Consider the following 20739-nt stretch of genomic DNA (forward strand, 5'->3'; position numbering starts at 1 on the left):
CCTTTGCGTCCCTAGTAGCCCGGCGAAGGATTCTACTTATGTGGAAAGAAGCCAAACTCCCGGGCGTGGAGGCCTGGATAAACGACATGGCAGGGTTTATAAAATTGGAGCGAATAAAGTACGCACTAAGAGGTTCGGCTCAGGGGTTCACCAGGCGGTGGCAACCGTTCCTCGACTATCTCGCAGAGCGATAAGGGAAAACAGGAAAGACAGCAGCAGCAACCCAGGGGGGAGGAGAGGGGGGGGGAGGGGGGAGGGTGTATTCGGGTTTTTTGGGGTTTTTGTTTTGTTACATGCTAGTTGGTTATATTTATTTTTTCAGTGTTACTATTTCTCTTTTTTTTTCTTGTTTCTTTGTTTTCGGCACTTGCTGTTAGTTAATATATTATTTAAATAACGGTCAATGTACATTTTGTTACAAAGTTGTAAAAATGGAAAATTCTTTTTGATCGAAAAACTTTAATAAAATATATATTTTTTTAAAAGGATTGGGAATTGCTTCCTGATTAGCGCTCCCAGCGGGGGTGAAAATCGGGTGCAATTCAGCTCTGTCTACCAAACGGAGAATTTCGCACTTTCTTCTATATGATTTAGAAATATCAGAAACAATAAGGGCCCAGGTGCTGCCAGGGTGGTGGGTGTCACTGCCAGACTAGCAGGGGCACTGCCAGGATGCCCATGCCGGGTGTGCCCTGCCCTTTTGCGGTCGGGTGAGGGGTGCTTGAGGACACCCTGACAGGTACGTTGGCGGGGTTGGGGGGGTTGAAGGCTGCGGGGGGACTGAGCGATTAGGGCGGCATTTGAAAATGGTGTTGCCGTCTGTTGCTGCACTGACAAGCTCAGTGGGGCGAGTGCAGCTCGGCGGGACTCTGTTTAATAGCGGGATCATTCTCAGTGCTGCAGGCATGAGGAACACTCCACTAAACACCCCAAAACAGACTCCGTTTTTCCTTTTATGTCACACCCGATAACTTTGCCACCTCAGAGTCTGACATCTGCTGCCTTTCAACCTTTCGATTATCAACTCTCTCTCAATATAGCCATGCATCTTTCTGCATGACTACACTCCATTCATCATAAATTCCCATCCCATTCACGCAATACATCGTCCATGTCTCCCTGTAACCCAGTGTACAAAGTTCTCAATCTCACCATGGCCTTATCCACCCATCCTCCAATCACACCCTTCACTTCACCACTCCGACTGTCCCGTGGTTACATTCCCACCACCAGGAATTCTGTATTCACCTCCCCATGTTCCCGCCTCTCTGCCCTGTGTCCCCATTCCTGCCCCTCCCATTACCTTCACCGTTTCTCATGTTAGTGCCTGTTGTGATTGTTGAAAGATACTGGAACTTGTTGCTATTCCTGTGAAATGTTACATAAATGCAACAGGAAATAATTCCACCCAGCAGCCAATCCACAATGCAAATATTTAAATCATTTAAAATTGATATTACAAAACATATTTTACGGTAAAATGATATAGTGTAGATTTATTTGTTCTCAAGGGCAGCACGGTAGTATTGTGGATAGCACAATTGCTTCACAGCTCCAGGGTCCCAGGTTCGATTCCGGCTTGGGTCACTGTCTGTGCGGAGTCTGCACATCCTCCCCGTGTGTGCGTGGGTTTCCTCCGGGTGCTCCGGTTTCCTCCCACAGTCCAAAGATGTGCAGGTTAGGTGGATTCGCCATGATAAATTGCCCTTAGTGTCCAAAATTGCCCTTGGTGTTGGGTAGAGGTGTTGAGTTTGGGTAGGGTGCTCTTTCCAAGAGCCGGTGCAGACTCAGGGGGCCGAATGGCCTCCTTCTGCACTGTAAATTCAATGATAATCTATGATTAATCTAGGACAAAGGTTCAGCACAACATCGTGGGCCGAAGGGTCTGTTCTGTGCTGTATTTTCTATGTTCTATATATAAATACTGCTCTTTTCACCCTGTCTTCCCTTTCCGCTTTGATCTTGCGTTCTGTCTTTCCCAAAATGTTATTGCTTTAACTTTGTTCTACTCAAACTACCTTTTTCAAGAAGCTGTTAGAAATTGCACCCGGAACGAAGGGAAAAGCGGGATTGGGCTATTGAGTTGGATGATCAGCTATGATCGAAATGAATGGCGGAGCAGGCTCGAAGGGCCGAATGGCTACTATTTTCTATGTTTCATCTCACCTGATCTTATTATTGGTGTCTTATCAGAAATTTGGTATTTTATTTGATCATTATATAATGGATATGTACGTGTATTTTAATACTTTTGTACAGTGGTTAGCACTGCTGCCTCACAGCTCCAAGGATCCGTGCTCAATTTTATGCCTCTGGTCAGTGTTCAGGTTAGGTGGGTTGTGGGGATAGGGTGGGGAGTGGACCGAGGTAGGGTGATCTTACGGAGGGTTGGTGCAGACCTGAGGGGCCTCCTTCTGCGCTGTGGAGATTCTATGATTCTCTGGATGCCTCACGTTTGACATAATTTGACTTTTTACAGGACAGTTTCACCATCCATCATCAATGCTTGATGTGGAATCGGCCTTTGGATCCCAGGACTTGTCATTCAGCTTCAGCCCCGACGCCAAGTCTGATTGCAGAGCTGTTGTTTCCGGACTGATCTGCGGTGAAGTTATTCAGTGGGAAGTTGGATTTGACCTTCAATGCATTCTCCACCACAATACAAATTGTGATGCTGAACAGCAAGACTTGTGGGATGAAACGATTCATCACTTGGCAGCTCGGTCCATCATTCGAGATTTTGAACAAATGGCTGAAAAAGAATGTGAGATAGAGCATGGTAAGAATTCATCAGGATGGAGATATCAGGATGGAGATATGGCGAGAGTGCCTGGTCATACATGACAATGATAGAGAGAGTATATACTATATGATAACGTCTATACTATATGATAGAGTATATACTATATGATAGAGAGAGTATATACTATATGATAAAGTATATACTATATGATAAAGAGAGTATATACTATATGATAGAGAGTATATACTATATGATAAAGTATATACTATATGATAAAAGCATATACTATATGATAGAGAGAGTATATACTATATGATAAAGTATATACTATATGATAAAGTATATACTATATGATAGAGAGAGTATATGCTATATGATAGAGAGAGTATATACTATATGATAGAGAGTATATACTATATGATAAAGTATATACTATATGATAAAGCATATACTGTATGATAGAGAGAGTATATACTAAATGATAAAGTATATACTATACGATAAAGTATATACTATATGATAGAGAGAGTATATACTATACGATAAAGTATATACTATATGATAAAGAGAGTATATATTATATGATAAAGAGTATATATTATATGATAAAGAGAGTATATACTATATGATAAAGTATATACTATAAGATCAAGCATATACTATATGATAGCGAGAGTATATACTATATGATAGAGAGAGTATATACTATATGATAAAGTATATACTATATGATAGAGAGAGTATATACTATATGATAGAGAGAGTATATGCTATATGATAGAGAGAGTATATACTATATGATAGAGAGAGTATATACTATATGATAGAGAGAGTATATACTATATGATAGAGAGAGTATATGCTATATGATAGAGAGAGTATATACTATATGATAGAGAGTATATACTATATGATAAAGTATATACTATTTGATAAAGAGTGTTAATTACTGGGCTGGGCTCGCCAATTGAATGGTTCAAATCGGGAAGGAAGTGGCGGCGGCTTAGTTGGCGCAGCGCTGTCCATGAGCTGCTCTACGCAGCACCCCCGCGATTCTCCGGCCCGGATGGGCCGAGCGGCTGTAAACAAAAAAGTCCCCGCCGGCGCCGTTCTAACCTGCTCTGAGCCGTCGGGCCCTCAGCATTGAAGAGTCGAGTGGTGGCCTATGAGGGGGGAGGGGGGGGGGGTCCGACCCCATGGGGGGCCTCTGATGTGGCCTGGCCCGCGATCGGTGCCCACCGATCGGCGGGCCGTCTCTGTGGCTGGGGGCCTCCTTTCCTACGTGCCGGCCCCGGTAGTCCTGGGCCATGTTGCGTCGGGGCCGGCGCGTTGAAGGAGGCCACTGTGCATGCGCGCGTTGGCGCCAGTGCCACTGTGCATGCGCGGATCCCGCAGCGCCCAGTTCGCGCCGGGATCAGCAGCTGGAGCGGCGAGAACCACTCCAGTGCCTTGCTGGGCCCCTGTAGGGGCCAGAATTAGTTGTCTGGTCGGCCCGATCACGCCGTCGTAAAACGCGACGGCATTTACAACGGCGTGGACACTCTGTTGCGGGATTAGAGAATCCCGCCCTGAATGTGTGTGTGTGAGTGTGAATTACTGAGTGTGTGTCTGTATGTGTGTGTGAATTACTGAGTGTGTGTGAGTGTGAATTACTGAGTGTGTGTCTGTATGTGTGTGTGAATTACTGAGGGTGTGTGAGTGTGAATTACTGAGTGTGTGTGAGTGTGAATTACTGAGTGTGTGTGAGTGTGAATTACTGAGTATGTGAATGTGTGTGAGTGTGAATTACTCAGTGTGAGTGTGAATTACTGAGTGTGTGTGAGTGTGAATTACTGAGTGTGTGTATGTGTGTGAGTGTGAATTACTGAGTGTGTGAGTTTGAATTTGCGAGTGTGAGTGTGAATTACTGAGTGTGTGAATGTGTGTGAGTGTGAATTACCGAGTGTGAGTATGAGTGTGAATTACTGAATGTGTGAGTGTGAATTACTGAGTGTGTGAATGTGTGTGTGCGAGTGAATTACTGAGTTTGTGAATGTGTGAGTGTGAATTACTGAGTGTGTGAACGTGTGAGTGTGAATTATTGAGTGTGTGAATGTGTGTGAGTCTGAATTACTGAGTGTGTGAGTGTGAGTGTGAATTACTGTGTGTGAGTGTGAATTACTGAGTGTGTGAGTGTGAGTGTGAATTACTGAGTGTGTGTGAGTGTGAATTACTGAGTGTGTGTGTGAGGGTGAATTACTGAGTGTGTGAGTGTGAATTAATGAGTGTGTGAGTGTGAATTACTGAGTGTGTGTGTGTGTGAATTACTGAGTGTGTGTCTGTATGTGTGTGTGAATTACTGAGTGTGTGTGTGTGTGGGTGTGAATTAATGAGTGTGTGTGTGTGAGTATGAATTACTGAGTGTGTGAGTGTGAGTGTGAATTACTGAGTGTTTAAGTGTGTGAGTGTGAATTACTGAGTGTGAGTATGAGTGTGAGTGTGAATTACTGAATGTGTGAGTGTGAATTACTGAGTGTGTGTGTGTGAATTACTGAGTGTGTGTGTGTGAGAGTGTGAATTACTGAGCGTGTGAGTGTGTGTGAGTGAGAAATACTGAGTGTGTGTGAGTGTGAATTACTGAGTGTGTGTGAGTATGAATTACTGAGTATGTGAATGTGTGTGAGTGTGAATTACTGAGTGTGAGTGTGAATTACTGAGTGTGTGTGAGTGTGAATTACTGAGTGTGTGAATGTGTGTAAGTGTGAATTACTGAGTGTGTGAGTTTGAATTTGTGAGTGTGAGTGTGAATTACTGAGTGGGTGAATGTGTGTGAGTGTGAATTACCGAGTGTGAGTATGAGTGTGAATTACTGAATGTGTGGGTGTGAATTACTGAGTGTGTGAATGTGTGTGTGCGAGTGAATTACTGAGTTTGTGAATGTCTGAGTGTGAATTACTGAGTGTGTGAATGTGTGAGTGTGAATTATTGAGTGTGTGAATGTGTGTGAGTGTGAATTACTGAGTGTGTGAGTGTGAATTACTGTGTGTGTGAGTGTGAATTACTGAGTGTGTGAGTGTGAGTGTGAATTACTGAGTGTGTGTGTGAGTGTGAATTACTGAGTGTGTGTGTGAGGGTGAATTACTGAGTGTGTGAGTGTGAATTAATGAGTGTGTGAGTGTGAATTACTGAGTGTGGGTGTGAATTACTGAGTGTATGTGAGTGTGAATTACTGAGTGTGTGTGAGTATGAATTACTGAGTGTGTGAATGTGTGTGAGTGTGAATTACTGAGTGTGAGTGTGAATTACTGAGTGTGTGTGTGAGTGTGAATTACTGAGTGTGTGAATGTGTGTGTGAATTACTGAGTGTTTGTGTGTGAGTGTGAATTACTGAGTGTGTGAGTATGAATTACTGAGTGTGAATGTGTGTGAGTGTGAATTACTGAGTGTGAGTGTGAATTACTGAGTGTGCGTGTGAGTGTGAATTAGTGAGTGTGTGAATGTGTGTGAGTGTGAATTACCGAGTGTGAGTATCAGTGTGAATTACTGAGTGCGTGAGTGTGAATTACTGAGTGTGTGAATGTGTGTGTGTGAGTGAATTACTGAGTGTGTGAATGTGTGAGTGTGAATTACTGAGTGTGTGAATGTGTGTGAGTGTGAATTACTGAATGTGTGAATGTGTGAGTGTGAATTACTGAGTGTGTGAGTGTAAGTGTGAATTACTGAGTGTGTGTGTGTGTGAATTACTGAGTGTGAGTGTGTGTGTGAATTACTGTGTGTGTGAGTGTGAATTACTGAGTGTGTGAGTGTGAATTACTGAGTGTGTAAGTGTGTGAGTGTGAATTACTGAGTGTGAGTGTGAGTGTGAATTACTGAATGTGTGAGTGTGAATTACCGAGTGTGTGTGTGTGTGAATGACTGAGTGTGTGTGTGTGTGAGTGTGAATTACTGAGTGTGTGAGTGTGAATTACTGAGTGTGTGTGCAAGTGTGAGTGTGAATTACTGAGTGTGTGAGTGAGTGTGAGTGATTTATTTTCTCCCTGCGCCCACCCTTTCCTCTTGTGTTGATTGTTTGCCTGTGTGGAGTTTGGGGGGGGGGCTGCGTGGGGCGGGGGGTGAGGGGGTGGGGGGTTGGGATCATCAGTTTCATTTTCTGTCTGTTTAATTATAATAATCTACATAATAAAAGTTTACTTGTGTTGTAAAGTTACAAATCTGGTGAATGTACTTTATTGGCTCAACCAGGGACCTCGGGTATTTTAATTAAAATCTAATTTCCCTTGCGTGTGACTCCGGGTAAAGTGGGGCTGTATTGACCGTGCACGAGCCCAGGGTTTCGTGACAATATTGCTTGACCTATTGCAGATTTACCGCATTTGGCCTTTTTCAAATATATTTTTTGGGTTGGATTATTTTTCTATTTACCACACATGATGTAAAAGCTCTGGTTTGGGAAACAGCTGCTGTCACTCCCCTCTCACCTAAAGATGCCCTTTCTGTTTCTTCATCCAGCCAATTTTGACATCTGTGTGTGAAGCCCACCTCTATAACCCATGGTGCATTGCCCCATTCATCTCCAAGCTCTGTGACTCACTCTTCTCTGTCATCACCTCACATTCAAGGTGACTCTCGCCAATCAACTTCTTCTTTTCCCAGCGGTCACTCTGTTACTGATAATAGATTCTAACAACTTTCACACAACAGCCAGTAAAATTACTGGCTTGTATTGACTTGGTTTCTACCTTTCTCCTCTGCTGGAGAATGAATGTTCTGACCGATAAGACCTTCCCTTTTGAATATTCTGTACTCCGTTGGTATTACTTCTGAATCCAAAGACCTTTGGTGAACTATAACAAATACAATTTTCTCACCAATTTCCTTTACTGCAGATGTTTGGAAGTTTCCCTGGCTGGAAATATTGTTTTAAATGTCAAAAATCATAGCAGTCCTCGTGTTTGCAATTCAGGTGTCATTTCATATCCAAGCGGTCACTGATTCAACTTCAACACATTCCGATCCTGGACCAGACCCAATAGTTAATCGGATACCGGACAGAAACACCCACTTTTTAAATTTGTAAAGCTATGAGGAAAGGATAGCTCACCCCAGGAGTGACTCCATGACAAAAAAGAATATGTTATATAAAAACAAACTTTATCACTAACACAGTATTGAACTAACTTTAACAGCACAGAAAATATAGCTTACAATTCTTACAATTGCCAGTTAAACAATGCTTAACTATCAAATTAGACACTAACTCGGACGGGGCTGGTTTAGCACAGGGCTAAATAGTTGGCTTTTAAAGCAGACCAAGGCAGCTCAGCAGCGCGGGTTCAATTCCCGTACCAGCCTCCCCAAACAGGCGCCGGAATGTGGCGACTAGGGGCTTTTCACAGTAACTTCATTTGAAACCTACTTGTGACAAGAAGCGATTTTCATTTTCATAACTCCTATCAAGCAAAACACATCTCGGGTCAAAACACACTTTTAAATACAGTTAGCACCACAGGGATACTTGCTGTATCGGGATGTCTTGGAGAAAGAGTGATCCTTCAGGAAATAGCCTGTCGATTCTTGCCTGTGTCAAACCACTGTTTAACTTGACAGCTTTTTCCAGAAGCTGCTGTTCTGCTTACAGCCAAATCTAACCTGACTCCAAACCTGCATCAGCCCTGGACCTCCCATTAATTACATCATCCTTATCCCACTCAAATCCCAAGAGCTGATTACTTCAGTTTAAACACAATGTTTATAATTATCTCCTCCCTAGAAATCATAACAAAAATCCATTAGGCTTGTCATTTTAAACATAAGCATTGTTTGAAACAAAGGTGATTTTAGTTCCCAAGCTGAGTGGCTTAGTAACAGGAAACAGAGGGTAATAGTCGATGGCTGCTCTTGCAATTGGAAAGTTGTTTGAAGTGGTGTTCCACACGGCTCGATGTTGGCACCCTTGCTGTTTGTGTTCTGTATTAACGATTTGGACGTGAACGTGGGAAGCACGATTGGGAATTTTGCAGCCGACACATTGATTGGCCGAGGGGCAGAAAGTGTAGAGGATAGCTCTAATCTTCCGAATGGGCGATAAAGCGGCAGTTGGAATTTAACACCGAGAAGTGTAAGTTCATGCATTTAGGGAGGTCAAGCAGTTATAGGGAGCACACAATAAATGGGAATATACGAAGAGGGGGAGATAAAGTGAGAGATCTTGGCGTACAGGTACACAGGTCCCTAAAGGCAGCAGTTCATTAAGGAAGACAAACCCCCAGGGCCAGATGGCATCTATCCCAGTCACAAGAGATTAAACCGCTGGGCCTTTGACAGAAATCTTGGTGTCCTCATTGGCCACAGGTGAGATCCCAGAGGATTGGAGGGTAGCCAATGTTGCACCTTTATTTAAGAAGGGTTGCAAGGATAATCCGGGTAATTATAGGCCAGTGAGCTTGACGTCAGTGATAGTGAAATTGTTGCAAAATATTCTCAGAGATAGGGGTCTGGATTCGCCGCAGCCCCGCACCGAAATCACGGCCGGCGTGAGGGCAGAGAATCCGCTTTCACGCTGTAATTGGGCCCGGCGCCAGTCCGCCGATTCTTCGGGACCCGGAAATCGGCGTGACCGCGGAGTACGCCACGCCGCTGAGGGGCCATTGACAGAGGCCCGCCCAACAATCCTCCGCTCCTGACCGGCCAAGTTCCCGACGGCATGGAACTAACCACCTATTGCCGGCCGGCATGCTCGCGTGGCGGCTGCGGACTCAGGCGGGGGCGGGGGAATCGGAGGCCAGGGGGGCCTTATAGGTGGCCAGAGATTAGATCCGCGCGGTTAGATGCTCGGGCACATGGCCGATCGGGGGGGGGGTCACTTTTCTCTGTCTGGCTCCACGGTCCGAGTCCACCATGGAGCTCGGCGCTGCCGCTGGAGGTCGCCGCCTTGATTGACGAGGGAAGGGCTGTGGATGTTGTCCACATGGACTTTAGTAAAACAGAGGTTCACAAACCCATCCTGTCACTGCAGCCTGCATGGGCGGGTGCAGCCGTGTCAGTTGCACCGAGGGCTGTGCCGCACATCGAAGGTGGGGGGGGGGGGGAAACGAAAGAGAAAATGCTGGAAAATCTCAGCAGGTCTGGCATCTGTAGGGAGAGAAAAGAGCGAATGTTCCGAGTCCGATGACTTTTTGTCAAAGCTAACAGACAGAGAAAGTGGGAAATATTTATACTGTGGAGTGAGAATGATGAGTCACAGCCACAGAAACCCAGGGAAACCGGGTGCTAATGGCCACAGAAACCCAGGGGAAAGAGTGCGAATGGCCACAGAAACCCAGGGGAAAGAGTGCGAATGGCCACAGAAACCCAGGGGAAAGAGTGCGAATGGCCACAGAAACCCAGGGGAAAGAGTGCGAATGGCCACAGAAACCCAGGGGAAAGAGTGCGAATGGCCACAGAAACCCAGGGGAAAGAGTGCGAATGGCAGTCCCCAGAGAGAACACAAGATGTGAAAGGTCAAACAGCAGAGAAACTAACATCAGAGGATGAATAGTAGATGTGGGGGAGGGAAAGGGGGAAACAAAGAGGAGAAAGGTGAAGGAAAGGTGGATAAGATTGGGGGCGGGGGGGATTTAAAAGTATATTAAGAAATAAAGAAATGGTTAAAGACAGTTAAAATGAAATGAAAACAAATGGGTCGAGGTGGGGTAGAGCTGATCATCTGAAGTTGTTGAATTCGATGTTCAGGCCGGAAGGCTGTAGCGTGCCTAACCGGAAGGTGAGATGTTGCTCCGCAGAGCCGGTCCCTCATCTTATCAGCGCATAATTATGAGATTAAACTCAGAGTATCTGAGCATCGGGAACGCCGAGGCTCTATCACGTTTACCAATACGGGACAAAGCTGAATCCCAGGAGTAAACGGTATGTACTTTTCCCAGGTGGAGAGTGAACTTAATTAATTACTGCCTCTCGTACAAAGACACACAAGGTCAGATCCGGTGACGGGGAAGGTCATGGACATGATCATGAAAAGTAAAACTGGATAAACAGAAGATGAATCAAAATTCAAGTTGTACCGAAGGGGGGAACTTGAATTAACGGTACGAAACAAATTACTTATAGGTGAATCAAATTGATTTGCTCTTCCTGCTTGACACTTGTAGCATAGCATAAATCATCACTGTTCACTATGAGTAGAAGTTTAAGTTAACATTTGTCAATATTTGTTGATGCACTACAGGAGTAAAGGGGGGAGAGATGTTATGTGTTGTAACCAATGGCCATCTCTATAGAGACATCACCAGAGGCACTTGAGAGATGTTCCTCTCTATCAGCTCAGACTGTGAGCAAGTGACACCTCCGTGTCTGTAAAGAATGACCGTGTGGAAAGCAGGTTATCCTTTGTTCTGACTGTGAGTAACAACAAAATCTCTTAAAGCATAACAGCAAGGCTGGCCACTTTCTCGTGACATAAATTATAACTTGGGGGCTTGAAATGCCATGTAAAATTTATCCTGTGGATCTTGCTACACCTAGAATTTATGTCTTACCAAATAGTCATTAGTTTTCCATTTTGTGTACATCATGGGACTGGACTTGCTTGTAGATTGGAAATAATTATCTGCAATGAACTTACTTTAACGATTAGAAATCCAATATTTACATTTTATTTTGCCTTTTGTTTACAGGTTCTGGAAGAAGGTACCAGCTGAATGCAATTCACACCAGCAAGGCATGTAATATCATTAGCAAGTACACAGCTTTCATACCAATGTATCTTGACAACAACGGCTATGTGCCAAACATTGTCACATACTCAAATACAGGTACAGTCATGTTATGAGCTACTTTCAGTTAATTTCAACCAATGTTCAACCTTGGACAATATTACAATAAATGTTATTCTGTGCCCCTCAAATAATAAGTTCAGTGCTTTCCACTGAAAGTGAGTGAATGTTCAGATGGTCATTTCCACTCCTGTATTTGTTTATAAACCAATGTTAGTATTTTGTGTTCCTTGACCTCTGCAACCATTCCATTATTGACAATAGAAAAGCTCGACCCTGACAAACCTTCCAATCCCTAAGGGGTTCAATGAGGTTTGTCTATCTTGGATGGCAGAATGGAATGAAACTGTAAAACCTGTAAGCGGTTCCTTTGGTGAAGTGGAATATTGTTGGCTGTACTGACTGATTGGAGAATATTATAGTAATACATCAAGAATAATTAATATTCAAGCTAACCTTGATGCTCCTGAAGAGAAGTTACATAGCAAAGGAAATACCGCAGAATCACCCATGATGATAGTGTGCATTTCCTGGAGTTATTAAGAAAATTAGGATGGATAAATTTGAATAAACTTGAGATTTTGTTTATCGCCAGATGCATAACATATTCAGCATTGTTAGTTTTAAATTTAGACTACCCAATTCTTTCTTCCAATTAAGGGGTAATTTAGTGTAGCCAATCCACCCACCCTGCACATCTTTCTGGGTTGTAGGGGTGAGACCCACGCAGACACGGGGAGAACATGCAGACTCCGCACAGACAGTGACCCAAGCCGTGAATCGAACCCGGGTCCTCAGCGCCTTGAGGCAGCAGTGCTAACCACTGCGCCACCGTGCTGCCCTAGAATTGTCACCTAACTATCAAATTAGACAGTATTTGCAGACTATTATTTTTCCGATTTGTCAATTATGAATATATCCAACTGTATCATCCTCTCAACTCTTCTTTCTCTTGAATGATTGATTTGATTTATTGTCACGTGTACCGAGGTACAGTGAACAGTATTGTTCTGCGTAGAGCTCAGACAGATCGTCCCATACATGAAAAAACATAGGACATACATAAATAAACAATGTAAATACATAGGCACAGGTATCGGGTGAGGCATACGGAGTGTAGTACTACTCAATGGAGAAGATATGTGAAGAGATCAGATCAGTCCATAAGGGGGTCATTCAGGAGTCTGGAAGAAGCTGTTTTTGAATCTGTTAGTGTGTGTTCTCAGACTTTTGTATCTCCTGCCCGATGAAAGGATAACCCGGGTGGGAGGGATCTTTGATTATGCTGCCCGTTTTCCCCAGGCAGAGGGAGGTGTAGACAGAGCCAGTGGATGGGAGGCGGGTTCACGTGATGGATTGGGCGGTGTTCACGACTCTCTGAAGTTTCTTACGGTCCTGGGCCGGGCAGTTGCCATACCAGGCTGTGATGCAGCCCGATAGGATGCTTTTTATGGTGCATCTGTAAAAATTGCTGAGAGTCAACGCGGACATGCCAAATTTCCTTAGTTTCCTGAGGAAGTATAGGCGCTGTTGTGCTTCTTGGTGGTAGCGTTGACGTGGGTGGACCAGGACAGATTTTTGGAGTTGTGCACCCCTAGGAATTTGAAGCTGCTAGCCATCTCCACCTCGGCCCCGTTGATGCTGACAGGGGTGTGTACAGTACTTTTCTTCCCGAAGTCAATGACCAGCTCCTTAGTTTTGCTGACATTGAGGGAGAGATTGTTGTCGCTACACTACTCCACTAGGTTCTCTATCTTCCTCCTGCATTCTGACTCATTATTGTTTGAGATTCGACCCACTATGGTCGTGTCGTCAGCAAACTTGTAGGTGGAGTTGGAGCCAAAGTCATGTGTGTACAGGGAGTATAGTAGGGGGTTAAGTATGTAACCATGCGGGGCCCCGGTATTGAGGACTATCGTGGAGGAGGTGTTGTTGTTTATCCTTACTCATTGTGATCTATGGGTCAGGAAGTTGAAGATCTAGTTGCAGAGGGAGGAGCCAAGTCCTGGGTTTTGGAGCTTTGATATGAGCTTGGCTGGGATTATGGTGTTGAAGGCGGAACTGTAGTCAATGAATAGGAGTCTGATGTAAGAGAGTGCTGCAGAGTCCTGTGACTTACATTTTCAGACCCATAATTGATAGCTTCTTAATTTGTCGACTTTGTCTGATACCATTCTGTTTTAATAGTGTCTGCGCTAATTAACTTCCTCAAGAACCTATTGCCGTTTTTACCTTCAGCAGAGTACATGAACCTTCTGTATGTGACAACTTGGCAACAATTAGCATCTCTGTCCAATCGGAGACATGTTAACTACATGTCTGGAAAGACACTGATTGATTAGGGATAGTCAGCACGGATTTGTGAGGGGTAGGTCTTGCCTTACAAATCTTATTGAATTCTTTGAGGAGGTGACCAAGCATGTGGATGAAGGTAAAGCAGTGGATGTAGTGTACATGGATTTTAGTAAGGCATTTGATAAGGTTCCCCATGGTAGGCTTCTGCAGAAAGTAAGGAGGCATGGGATAGTGGGAAATTTGGCCAGTTGGATAACGAACTGGCTAACTGATAGAAGTCAGAGAGTGGTGGTGGATGGCAAATATTCAGCCTGGATCCCAGTTACCAGTGGCGTACCGCAGGGATCAGGGGCGTCATTCTCCGACCCCCCGCCGGGTCGGAGAATGGCCGTTGGCCGCCGTGAATCCCGCCCCCGCCCCCGCCGAAGTCTCCGAAGGGAGAAAAGTCGGCGGGGCATTAATGGCGCCGCTGCCGCGGAGAATGTCACGGGTCTGCGCAAGGCAGCCGATTTTCGGCCTGCCGATATTCTCCCTTCCGGATGGGCCGAAGTCCCGTCGACGTGATGACCGTTCACGTCGACGTGAATCAAACCTCCTTTTCACCGGCGTGACCCGGTGCTCCAGGCTCATGCCGACCAGCGAGGAGGTGAGTGACGGCCTGGGGGGTTGGCTCTGGGCAGGAAATGGCGTGGCCGCAGACTGATTGCGTGAGGAGAGGTGTGTCTCGGCTTGTGTGTGTGTGTGTGCGGCGGAGGGGGGGGGGTGGTTAGAGTAGGCTGGGCTCCGGGGGAGTGCCGGGAGGGGGTCCGTGGTGGGGTGGAGGTTGGGGGTTGGGGGGGGTCCGTGCTGGGGTGGAGGTTGGGGGGGGGTCCTTGCTGGGGTGGAGGTTGGGGGTTGGGGGGGTCCGTGCTGGGGTGGAGGTTGGGGGGGTCCGTGCCGGGGTGGAGGTTGGGGGGGGGTCTGTGCTGGGGTGGAGGTTGGGGGTTGGGGGGGGTCCGTGCTGGGGTGGAGGTTGGGGAGGGGGTCCGTGCTGGGGTGGAGGTTGGAGGGGGTCCGTGCTGGGGTGGAGGTTGGGGGGGGGTCCGTGCTGGGGTGGAGGTTGGGGGTTGGGGGGGGGGCCGTGCTGGGGTGGAGGTTGGGGAGGGGGTCCGTGCTGGGGTGGAGGTTGGGGGGGGTCCGTGCTGGGGTGGAGGTTGGGGGGGGGTCCGTGCTGGGGTGGAGGTTGGGGAGGGGGTCCGTGCTGGGGTGGAGGTTGGGGAGGGGGTCCGTGCTGGGGTGGAGGTTGGGGGGGGTCCGTGCTGGGGTGGAGGTTGGGGGGGGGGTCCGTGCTGGGGTGGAGGTTGGGGAGGGGGTCCGTGCTGGGGTGGAGGTTGGGGGGGGGTCCGTTCCGGGGTGGACGTTGGGGGTTGGTGAGGGGGTCCGTGCCGAGGAGGGTGATGGGAGGGCAAATGAGTTGGTCCACCTGGCCAGGTACCAGCCTCCAACTGTTGGACCCATGCGGTCCATGCCACCTGGCTGGGGGGAGGAGGGGATATGGGCAATGATGACATGTCGTCGTTCCCCTCCCCCCCCCACCAGGCCGTCATGTTTTCAGACCATCCAGCGATGTTGGCCGCCGTGGTGGCAGCCGCTCATGTCTATGTTGCCCTGGATGAGGAGGAGGAGGAGGAGCGTGCCAGAGAGGCGGCGCAGGCTGCCGCAGAGGGGCAGGCGGCAGCCGCCCAGGCTGGAGGGACACCTGACCGACAGGACGAGGAGGGGGAGGAGGACGTCACGGCCCCACGGCAACGGAGGCACCCGAGGGCGCCCCGTGTGTACCGGCCCCGGCAGTCATACCAGGACCTCACGGACCGGGAATGCAGGAGGAGACTCCGGATGAGCTGGGAAACCGTGGCACACATCTGCCACCTGCTGGCACACCTGTCACCGCGTGGCACTGGCGGGGGACACCCTCTCCCCGTGTCCGTCAAGGTTACGGTGGCCCTGAACTTTTATGCAACGGGGTCATTCCAGGCACCGAGTGGGGACCTGTCCGGCATATTGCAGACATCGGTGCACCGGTGCATCCGGGCAGTGACAGATGCCCTTTATGCCATGGCGCACCGCTACATCCGCTTCCCCGTGGACCGGGCCAGCCAAGATGGCCGGGCCGTGGGCTTCTCTGCCGTTGCCGGGTTCCCCATGGTCCAGGGCGTGATTGATGGGATGCACGTCGCCGTGCGGCCACCTGCAGATAACAGGGCCGTGTTCACTAATAGGAAGGGGACCTATTCGATGAACGTACAGGTGGTCTGCGACCACCGCATGATGATCCTGCACGTCTGCGCCCGTCACCCAGGCAGTGTACACGACTCATTCGTGTTGTCGCGGTCATCCATCCCCGGCATGTACGAGGGACGCCATCCCCGGCTGAGGGGCTGGTTGCTGGGCGACAGGGGCTACCCATTGCGATCGTGGCTGATGACGCCTATACGGAGGCCACGCAATGAGGCGGAGAACCGCTACAATGATGCCCATGTAGCGACAAGGGGAGTGATCGAGAGGTGCTTTGGCGTGCTGAAGATGCGTTTCAGGTGCCTGGACCTCTCTGGGGGCGCCCTCCAGTATCGGTCAGATAGGGTCGGCCGCATCATTGTGGTGTGCTGCGTCCTGCACAACATAGCCCAGCAGAGGGGCGATGTGCCGCAGGCAGAGGAGGGCGGAGTGGAGGAGCAGCAGGAAGAGGCGCAGTCCTCCCCAGATGAGGGGGATGGGGGCAATGGTCAGGGCAGACGGGGTAGACACAGGCGGGTGGCTGTCCACCGTTACCGGCTGGCCCAGCGGGCACGGGACAGACTGATAGACGCCCGCTTCACTGACTAGATGGGCGTGGGAATCGGGTAGTATGGCCACAGACCGCACACCATGGCAACAGCCGACCACCCACACCCCCCACCCATCCACCCACCCAGCACCCTCACCCCCCTCCCCAACCCCACACACCCCACCCGCATGCACACCACACCCCCCCCCAATTGCCGATCCACCGGCGGCACAACGGGCCGGGCTCACCCAGTTGCGGGTGGACGCGTGTCTATTGCAGGCCATGGAGGATGATGACAACCCGCCCTGCGATGAGCTCCTGGCTCTACATCGTTGGACTATGTCTGACCCATGGCCACAGTACCACCATCCACCCGGACCATCCCTGCATGTGGCTGTGACACTGCAGCGCACGGTCCCGTCCTCTGCCCGGGGGATGTTGATGGCGGCCCAGGGGGAAGGGGGCAGACTCACCTGGGGCTGAGGTAAGACCACCCGTCACACACACACTTGCGCTCAACGTACATGACACGCCCGCACACTTTGGACAGAGCACAAAGGCAGCTTCGGTAGGTGTAACATTGACTTTAATAACCAAAGGAGTTCATGCACGTGCCCTAGCCCCTAAAACTCATCTGTGCCCTGCACCCGTGCCAACTTACTCAGTGTCTAATTGTTTGGCCTTACGGGCCCTTTGACTACGTCTACGTGGTTCCCCAGACGGTACAGCAGAACTGGAGGTGGACTCCTGTGATTCCTGCCCTCTGACACTGGATCCCTTTGGCGGCCGTTTCCTGGGGCGTCCTGGCCTAGATGGCCAGGCTGCGGCCCGGGCGACTGGGATGGCGAGCTGCCAGCCTGTCCTGCCCGTTGCCCACCCGATGCACCTGGGACGGAAGGGGGGGAGTCCGAGGTGTCGCGGTGTACCGGGACCTCCCCTACAGAGGGAGCCGGGACGGACCACACCACCTCCTCCTCCCTCGGGGTGCCCGATTGCCCCCAGGCCTCCACATGGGTGGGGGATGCGAACGGACTGGCCATCTGACGCGCCCCCGACATCTGGCGCTGCCAGTCCTGGAGGCCCGTGCTGGTATCGACAGGGGTCTGCAGGTTTGCAGCCATGGAGCCCAGGGGGTTGTCGAACCCTGTCTGTGACAGTGCGACGCCGGCTCGCACGTGGCCACTGGCGCCGATGCCCTCAGCGAAGGCCTGCTGAGACTGGGCCATGGCCTGCTGAGACTGGGCCATGGCCTGCAGAGACTGGGCTATGGCCTGCTGAGACTGGGCCATGGCCTGCTGAGACTGGGCTATGGCGTTGAGCGCCTCTGCCATCTGGCGCTGGCACTGGCTCATGGCCTCCTGTGAGAGGGCAGCCATTTCCTGGGCCACAGACACCGCCTGCACGGAAGGCCCCAGGCCTCGCAAACCATTCCCCATGTCTGACACCGTCGCACCCATTGCCTCCACCGCGGACGCCACCCGTGCGGTGTCAGCCTGGGTGGCACGCATGACCGGGACCACTCCCAGCTCCTGGACGCGGGTGGACTCCTCCACCTGCGACCGCAGCCGCCGCAAGCCACCCGTCACCCTATTCGCTCGTCTCCGTGTCGGTGGTTGCATCGGATCTATGTGTGGGTGTGGTAACTGCAGGAACCCGGGATCCATCTGGGCGGCAGATGTTCGCTTGGCCTGGGCTGCCCTCCGACCGCCCGGTCCCTCTGCTGCTCCTACCTCCACCTGCTGTACCGGGACGGCTGTGTTGTGCGCACCAGTGAGTGTACCAGACGCCTCATCACTAAAGTGCCCAACCGTGGTGAGTGTTTCTGCGATGGTGGAGGGTGTTGGTGACAGCAGTGGCGTTGTGTCGTGCTCTTCGTCCCACTCTGAGTCCATGGCACTTTGGGGTGGGGGATCGTCTCCACCCATCCACTCTGAGTCACTGTCCGGTATTTCGTCTTCCCGGGTAGGGGTGTCCTGGGTAGTGCTGTCCCGGGTAGTGCTGTCCCGGGTAGTGCTGTCCCGGGTAGTGCTGTCCCGGGTAGGGGTGTCCTGGGTAGTGCTGTCCCGGGTAGGGGTGTCCTGGGTAGTGCTGTCCCGGGTAGGGGTGTCCTGGGTAGTGCTGTCCCGGGTAGTGGTGTCCCGGGTAGGGGTGTCCTGGATAGTGGTGTCCTGGGTAGTGGTGTCCTGGGTAGGGATGTCCTGGGTAGTGGTGTCCTGGGTAGTGGTGTCCTGGGTAGTGGTGTCCTGGCTCGGATGTGACGGGGGCCTGTGGCTGCCCCCCTCATCGCTGGGTGGTCGCTCCCGCACGTGACGGGGGTGTCGTCTCCCTGTTGCTCCAGGTCTCTCCGTCTCCCATGGTGTGTGAGGGGCATCCTGCGGGCGTCGCATGCTGGAGGGTCCGGGTCTCTCCGTCTCCCGTGGTCTCCGAGGGGCATCCTGCGGGCGTCGCATGCTGGAGGGTGCGGGTCTCTCCGTCTCCCGTGGTCTCCGAGGGGCATCCTGCGGGCATCGCATGCTGGAGGGTGCAGGTCTCTCCGTCTCCTGTGGTCTCCGAGGGGCATCCTGCGGGCGGTGTGCATCTGCGGGGATGGGTGCCTGGACGTTTGGTCCTGCGATACACAATGAAGCATGCATGGTTAGACATCAGGCAGTGATCAGGTGATACGGGGCAGGGGGATATAAGGGAGGGGGGATATGGGGACGGGCTGTTGGTGGCTCACTTGCTCGTGGGGCCCCGACCTCTGCATCAGCAACCTCCCGGTCCTCAGGTCCGCCAGCCAGTTCCAGGGCCCTTTCCTCGTGTACGGTCAGTGGCCTCTCATCAGCGGGCCCTCCTCCAGTCCTCACATGCTCCCTATTGTTGTGTGCGAGCTTCTCCTGTGGGGGGGGGGGGGGGGGGGCTGGTGGCAGGGGTAAAAGGCAACAGTGTTAGGCAGGTATATGAATGCACGCCATCAGTTGCGCGTGCATTGCAGAGGTTAAGGTTAGGGCTGGATTCACTTGGGGATATGGGGGATATGGGGGAGGGGGGATATGCGGGAGGGGGGGATATGGGGGCTATGGGGGAGGGGGGATATGGGGGAGGGGGGATATGGGGGAGGCTCACCCTGCCTGCTCTGACGAGGTCGTTCACCTTCTTGTGGCACTGGGTGCCTGTCCGTGGTGTCAGGGCCACAGCGGTGACGGCCTCTGCCACCTCCCTCCACAGACGCCGGCTGTGGCGTGGGGCAACTCTGCGGCCGTGCCCGGGATACAGGGCGTCCCTCCTCTGCTCCACCGCGCCCAGGAGCGCCTCCACATCGCGTGACTCGAACCTCGGGGCTGAGCGACGGCCAGCCATCAAGTCGGGTGTTGCGGTCGGCTGTTCCGGTCGGGTGGGGGGGAGCTGCGCGGCCTTATGAGCCGTCACGCCGTGCAGCGCGTATGACGCTGCACGGCGTGAACCACTGCGCAAGCGCGGATCCCGTTACGTCGCTGCTAGCCCATTTCGGACCGGAGACTATCGTCCCATTTTTATGACGTGACGCAAGTGGGATTTGCGCCGTTTTTTGCGCCGATCGGCGGACTTTCCGCCGATAACGGAGAATTTCGCCCCAGTTCTGGGTCCTCTGCCGTTTGTGATTTTCATTAATGACTTGGCTGAGGGAGTTGAAGGGTGGGTCAGTAAATTTGCAGACGATACGAAGATTGGTGGAGTTGTGGATAGTAAGGAGGGCTGTTGTCGGCTGCAAAGAGACATAGATAGGATGCAGAGCTGGGCTGAGAAGTGGCAGATGGAGTTTAACCCTGAAAAGTGTGAGGTTGTCCATTTTGGAAGGACAAATATGAACGCGGAATACAGGGTTAACTGTAGAGTTCTTGGCAATGTGGAGGAGCAGAGAGATCTTGGGGTCTATGTTCATACATCTTTGAAAGTTGCCACTCAAGTGGATAGAGCTGTGAAGAAGGCCTATGGTGTGCTCGCGTTCATTAACAGAGGGATTGAATTTAAGAGCCGTGAGGTGATGATGCAGCTGTACAAAACTTTGGTAAGGCCACATTTGGAGTACTGTGTACAGTTCTGGTCACCTCATTTTAGGAAGGATGTGGAAGCTTTGGAAAAGGTGCAAAGAAGATTTACCAGGATGTTACCTGGAATGGAGAGTAGGT

General features: G+C 50.4%; 1 protein-coding gene across 2 annotated transcripts in view; it reads left to right on the top strand.

The window, feature by feature from the left end:
• Nucleotides 1-20739, top strand: part of vwa5b1 (von Willebrand factor A domain containing 5B1) — a 273838-nt gene that overhangs the window by 185121 nt on the left and 67978 nt on the right. For both annotated transcript variants that reach the window (XM_072477742.1, XM_072477743.1), the window contains 2 exons: nucleotides 2480-2779; nucleotides 11395-11532. In XM_072477742.1, coding sequence (XP_072333843.1) covers nucleotides 2480-2779; nucleotides 11395-11532 — 438 coding nt within the window. The remainder of the gene's footprint in view (nucleotides 1-2479; nucleotides 2780-11394; nucleotides 11533-20739) is intronic.

The sequence above is a fragment of the Scyliorhinus torazame genome, chromosome 16, assembly GCF_047496885.1.
Source record: "Scyliorhinus torazame isolate Kashiwa2021f chromosome 16, sScyTor2.1, whole genome shotgun sequence".
NCBI lineage: Eukaryota > Metazoa > Chordata > Chondrichthyes > Carcharhiniformes > Scyliorhinidae > Scyliorhinus > Scyliorhinus torazame.